We start from the raw sequence: 7091 nt of genomic DNA on the forward strand, positions 1-7091 counted from the left end.
AGACTGACGAGTATTTATCTTCAGTAGGTGTAACTTCCAAGTACTGTCATATAGGTCTCAACTTGGGAAAAAGCTTTCCAAGCATTCAGAGGTCTTCCGCTCTTTCATCAGGAAGGAAAGAGGCACTGTTCATTGATTGTGGAAGGTTGGTAAGAAGGGACAGATCACTTTTACCCTACATTGATAGGGACCCACCTGCTGTGTGGTAAAGATGACTCAATAGGCGTAACAGTATGAGATCAGCAATAAACTCCATGCTAAATTCAGTTCAGAGATGGTAGAATGGACAGAGTAAGAATTTATACTACTGTTTGTGTGTGTGTATTGACAGTATTAAAAATGTTTACCTACTGATGGTAGGCATTGAACAGCAAGTCTGTCTCTAATTTGTAAGTATTTAGTTTGCAAGAAGTGAGAGGTACTCCACATGATTGACTTCAACATCATTATCACATTGCATTCCTTTTTAATTGTGGAAATGTACCCAATTACACAACTGCTTTGTTTTAACACTTGATTGAGCTCAGTAATACTGGAAACAGCAACTTCTTCACAACTTTTATGGGCTTCATGGCCCACTCTGCAAATTTTCAAAATCTAACGGCATTGCCACAATGAAGTTTTCCTTGACAAGTGCAATATCACAAACAGAGCTAAGATCACCTACAAAGTTATTTTCATTCAAATAATTATTCAAATCTTTAAAGTGGGAAAAAAAAGTCAAACCTTAAATTTTGTTCTCAATGTTTTAATGTTACATAAATGATGTATCGTCAATGGACATCTAAAGTTTAAACACAAGTTTATCTTCATTTCCTGTGACCTCTCAAAGAAAAGATCATAGGAGATACCATTACATACCCAAAGTGAACCCCTGAAATAATCTCCCTCTCTCATGAACTGAACTGTTGTTAATTTCACTATGGAACACTATTGGTCATTAATGCTTATTGAGACTATTGATTACAAGAGGGTCTGAATCAAATATTTTGCTCTCCACTTTTGGACATGATTCTGCTTGGCAGAAAAATACAAGCAAGCTGCCACGCATCACAATACCGGTGAGTGGAAATCCTCAGACATTCAGAAATAAACTAAGCAGCTCACAGCAACTACCTATTAAACTAACCTGGGGATTGGTCACTGCATGTTTTCTGTAAATGGGCTATATTCTTAACTTAATCTTCGAAAGTTCTCTGTCAGTATACTGAAGTGTAAATTAAAGTTGCACTTATGAGTAGTGGCCAAGCAGAAAAATTGGAAGAGCAACAGATTTCATTCTTCATCATGATAAGATATTATATTACAGACAAGATCAGTAAGCATTTCATTTCAATGCGGGTACCTCTTCATGTGACCTTCTTGAGCATAAATGACTACAAGATTAATGGGTGGTCAATACAGGAAAAATAACTTTATTGTTGTCAACTATCAACTAGATCTCTTGGATCTGAACAACTTTGGAAAACGGGAAACATCCGAGGAATCTCCCTCTCCCCATTCACATTATACCAAATGAGGGTGATGCCGCCCTACTTTTCACAAAAGGCTAGAGTTATGGTGAAAATAGTTTCAGTCATCTTTAAACATACCACATGTAGCAACTTTAGCAGTGTGAAAAGAATTCTTATACTGCTAGAGTAATCTGAGGATTGAAAACTTAACATAATTGAAAAAAATACGATTGAAAATCCTGTCTTACTACCACAACAATAAAAAACCATCTGCTTTTTAAAAACTATAACTGGACCACATTTTGCTGGAATTCCTCTATGGTAAAGAAACTGAGTGTAGTTATCAACACAATCTATATTCTGCAAAACAAGCTTATTCCTTAAACCTGGACATTATCTATTCGATAAACAACAAAACACTGCTAGATGGTGTACGATTTTTGTAACTGCAGATAGAAACTCAGGGGTCTTGTTTCTTCCAACGCATTGGCCAGGCTACATTAATAAATTACTGAAGGAGAAATTACATTTTTTCTATGAATAGTTTTCTTCTCATATGAAATGTGTCTCCAGCTGACCGTGTATATGAATAATTTGCCTGCAGCAGCTACCAGTTACCAAAAACTACTTATACCAATGGAAATCATGTTAGACTTAACACCTAATAAACAGCATAAACATTAGTGGCTATGGTTATTAATTATCTTAGAGCATTCTTCCATGAATTTTTATTTACCTTTCTCAGACGATAGGTAGTAATTAATCCTCATTCTACTCTATCAAATTTATGTTCCTGAAACAAAATCACTTAGCAATAGAGGTTTAAAACCTTACTCCATCCAAACCTACCTACAAATGAAATTTGTTACAATATGAAACTGGATGCATGACTGAGGTTTCATGCAGAAAATGGAAATACACAGTACTGCTACAGCGGACTGACTTTTCTCTTTCACACTGGATACAATGTTTTAACAGAAACAATGGAGCTGATTATTGCATTCAGGTAGTTACACACGGCAAAACTTTAATACAATGCAGTTCCCGGAAATTGAAAGCTGGACTCGCTTAAACACATCTGTAACAGCAGGGTCAGGCTGTGATATTGTATCCGCAGGTACCAAAATTCAATAATCTGCAATAGTAATAAAGCTTTGTTCTTATTTGTTCAGGAAACTTTGTAGCCCCACATGGTAAGGTTTTTTTCCTTTTCAAAAAGTGTGATTTTTCACAAATTAAAAATATTTTTTGTCGTCGGAGGACATATTCTTATTTTTATCAGACACATTGGTGCTTATGTGAATAATTATTTGAGCACCAAGTTAATCTATTAGTAATATACACATATTAAAAGAAGAAATATTATATGTTTATTCGAGACATAAAATTACCCCCAAAATGGTAAATTTCCTTCTGTAATGAACTGTTGATATAATTTCAATATAAAAAATCATGAAGAATTAAATATAATTTTCTATCTATAACTACCTCAAATAAGAGCATTATTACATCATCAGTGGAATAGAGCCTTATCACCTGAAAAACTTAAAAGATTTGAAGTCGCTGGCTTCATTATGAAGGTCATACAGTTTCATGAAAGAGACAATATAAGCTGGGAGTGTCCAGGTAGAAATGAATTCTTTTCCATTAAATATGATAGAAGAGTGCAGGGAGAAGATATTTTTGTTACACAATATTAAAGAAATTTATGATCTTTTCTGCAAACAGCATGGAGTGTTAACTTCGAAAATTTAAGGAAGTACACACAAAGCATGTTGTGCCTGTAACACTCACATCAAGACAGTGTGTGCACATTTCATTAAAATGCTGTTAGATTTTTAAGCTCTTTGAACAAGCATATGTTAAGCATTCCAAAAAGTTTAGATGAAGAATGTGGTATTTCAAAATCTCAAAAGCTATTTTGAAGGATTAGATCTACCATGAAAGTAACTTTATAAATAGTGTATAGAAAAAAATTGGTAGAAGCAAAGGTCCAGCTTTATTTACTGTTACAGACTCCATACAAGCATGTTTACAATGCATGTAGGCAGCACTGTGAATTGCATGTTAGAACATATCTTTCCAGAAACTACAAAGCTGTTATATTAGACGATTTCTCCAAAAACTTTTCACTAAAACATCAATCTGAGATCATGCAGGCATACTTGGATTCACCCAGTGTTTCTATTTTCTACAGCAATTGTGTATTACAAATGTCATAAGCTTAAGCACAATAGCTACTGGGTAGTATTTTTTTTAACACAGTATGGAGAGTGACCGTGCTTTCAGTGTGGCAATTTTAGCACATTTGAGAACAAAGAAAATGGAGTTTCTAGTTTCACATGTTCATTATTTCAATGATGGAGCTGCAGGTCAAATCAAAAGGTTATTCTCTGTTCATGACCTTTCTCATAAAGAAGAGTTTGCAGTAACAGCTGACCAAAGTTACTTCAAAACTGCTCATGGAAAGGGTCCACATGATGCCATCAGAAGAGAACTGAAAAAGTTTTCGATTGATACTCCAGAAAAACTGCAACAGCTGCGAAAGATCTTGCCAAAAATATTATTGCAATTCACACCTCAGAGTCAAGAAATTAAACAGTAAAGACAATGTTGAAAAGGCAACAGAATAACCGCTTGCCTGTAAGTGGCCTTCGAAAATATCATTGCATGCAACACTTGTGGAAAACTCTGCCCCCTCCCGGGAAGCGTAGTAGTGGAGCATCTATAAAATTATTCAGAGTGCACATGTTTTCAACAGCAGACTAATTGATTCAGAGCAAGTTTACAAATGATTCAGTTTTGTCTAATGGGTCACTTGTACTTCCTCAAGTGTAATGATACAACTTTTGTATACAGGTATGCATGCATTATCCAGAAGTTTCATGCTGATAGACATTTACAAACTGATGGGGATGTAATCAACAGACAATACTAAAAACATATATTAAATTGTCTAGAATGATGTGTGTAATGTTTCTCCTGGTTAAATTTTGTGTTACATGAACCACATATTAATGGTAATCTCAGACAGACTTATACATTTTCAGGCCCTGTTGACATTTATGAACAATAACCGAATGAATTGTGGCACAACTTGACTAGAAGAAGGGATCAGTTGGTAGGGCATATTCTGACGCATCAAGGGATCACCAATTTAGTATCAGAGGGCAGCGTGGAGGGATACCAAGAGATGAATAACACTAAACAGATTCAGAAGGATGTAGCTTGCAGTAGGTACTGGGAGATGAAGAACCCTGCACAGGATAAAGTAGCATGGAGAGCTGCATCAAACCAGTCTCTGGTCTGAAGACCACAACAAATGAAAGTTTTTTCTGGTGCTTTCTTTTTTAAGACTCCCAGTAATATTACTGATGCTCTCTTTAGCAAGTAATTAAGCAATAATTTTGAATTATTTTGCGGTTTATAAACTATTTTCTAATGTTATTTTATAAAATTCAAGTATACTTCCTTAGAACAGTGGTTTAAATTACACGTGTACAAAGTCTATTTTACTAACCAATAATTTCACTTTGCTATGTCATAATTTTAATATATGTAGGCCTAACTGAATTAAAATTTTACCTTCATGGTGACATTAAATAAATAATACATTTTGAATTAAAAGAAAATTTTTGTATAGGCAAAGAAAAATTTTCTTCCTTAACACTGTACTAAGTCATTTTTCTGGATGCAGCACTTAATCTAAGAGGCCAAACGATTTATTATGCCCTTACTTGTATGCTAAGCATCCACACTAACCCATTTAATAAGTTTACCAAGCAAAATATATAAGCAAGAGCAAGAATCAATATTTATATCAAAGAATAAAAAAACTGGCTTCACTTGCCCTTTTGTAAAATAATATTTAAAATATAGAAACAATATTACTATTTGAACACACAAACACTTGTTATTGCGTATAACAGTTTGGAGCATAGGCCTAAATGTAGTGCCTGACTTTTCCATTTGTCATTAGAGATTTTGGAGGAGGAGATTAGTGATTAACGAGTCTTTTACGGAAAGGGCATCAATACACCATTGGAAGTCTACTTTTGCGACTGGAGAGAACTGATGCAAACAATATTGACATACTGGGGAAATGTAGACATTCTGATAGGGCTGGAATAGTATATTGGATATGGAGACATAATGTGCTCCACCTTGAGAAGTGTTCTGTGTATGCAATTTATCTTCCTTTGTTAGTTTATTTAGGGACTTTTTTGTGGACAATTCTGTTTGATTTCTTTAGGAGTACATGTCTGTTACAGTACTCACAGCAGATATTTAGATAATCCCGCCATTTCAGTTCGGAAAAACTGCTTATTACTGTTCATGACAGATTAAAGTGTTGCACTGGATAAAAAAAGACTATGTACCTACGTGTAACAAACATCTGCAATGATGAAAACAAAATGTCTGTATCAACTGTCACTGGTCTAGCATGCCAAACAAATAATGAAACACTGATTATGATGAGTTTAATATTGTAATGTAATTTAGTACAACTCCATCTGATACAAAATCTTCACTTTAACATATGCAAATTTTACAGAAACTCTCAAGCGCTCTCTCTCTCTCTCTTTCAAGCCGGTCTTCAATAGAATCGTGAAGGAAAGATATAAAGAAATATTGTCAAACAACAAGGGTGCTTGCTGCTGAATCAGTAGTTGAAATCTTAACGGGCAGCTATTAATTGAAATATGTTGCATACTATCGGTACCAAGTATTAAAACATTGAAAAGTCAACGCAATAAAGTGGTTATGTATACATTCATAATACTGTATACATCGTAGAAGCATAATCTTTACAATTAAAGCTGTAACACTAATTATAAAAATCACTACACTATAAGAGAAAATGACGCCAATGATGAAAAAATACTTTCAATAATGTGATCGTCGAGGGTATCGTGTCTTTTGAAACTGAAGGAGACGTATAGGTCTAGCATGAATATTCACTTGTCTCATATAGAAAATTGCACCCCGTGTAATAAAACAAACATCTCCATGGAAAGTGGATCACATGGTAAAATTATACACCGAAAGAAACTAGAAATTACAAATATAGATTATACTGAATTTCCATACCTCCTGAGAAACTCGCCACCCTTGCATTGAACTCGCGCCACATTTCACCCGTTTGCCAGTTTCATCAGTTGACACCTTTTCCGTGATTGGTTCTGACAAATACGCACCCATTTTACAAAAAAAACAAAACAATCACATAAACAAATCGGGAACTATAATCACAAACGTCCGTGCAACTTTAACCTTAACACAACTGCATCGGCTTCCAATCGCCCATGTCCAAATTCTATGTTGCGCGTACGACGATGGTGTCGCTACCTATCGCGCCACTCGGATTTTAAGACACAGACAAAATTGCCCGCGTCAAAGAGTTGACAATAGAAATGTACACGTGACAATTCAAAATATATTACTAACACAAAATTTGGATTGAAGTACAATATTATTTTTTACGTTAATACTACTATGGAAAGCGCCTGAAACATAAAACGACGGATTATTTCCAAATTCTAAAAATGTTAATTATCTAATTACAATCGAATATAAAAGAAGGGCCCTTTCTGTTTCTGTGGCTTTTGCCTTGAAAAATGTGTACGCGTCGAAAGC

At 34.8% G+C, this 7091-nt stretch overlaps 1 protein-coding gene across 5 annotated transcripts in view; it reads right to left on the minus strand.

Annotated features, from left to right (window-relative positions):
• The window catches only part of LOC126201717 (probable protein phosphatase CG10417), a 96715-nt gene extending 89908 nt beyond the window's left edge, over window positions 1–6807 (minus strand). For all 5 annotated transcript variants that reach the window (XM_049936810.1, XM_049936809.1, XM_049936807.1 and 2 more), the window contains exon 1: window positions 6546–6807. In XM_049936810.1, coding sequence (XP_049792767.1) covers window positions 6546–6656 — 111 coding nt within the window. In that variant the 5' untranslated portion in view covers window positions 6657–6807. The remainder of the gene's footprint in view (window positions 1–6545) is intronic.
• Between the last annotated feature and the right edge of the window lie 284 nt (window positions 6808–7091).

This window comes from Schistocerca nitens, chromosome 1 (assembly GCF_023898315.1).
Source record: "Schistocerca nitens isolate TAMUIC-IGC-003100 chromosome 1, iqSchNite1.1, whole genome shotgun sequence".
NCBI classification, from domain to species: domain Eukaryota; kingdom Metazoa; phylum Arthropoda; class Insecta; order Orthoptera; family Acrididae; genus Schistocerca; species Schistocerca nitens.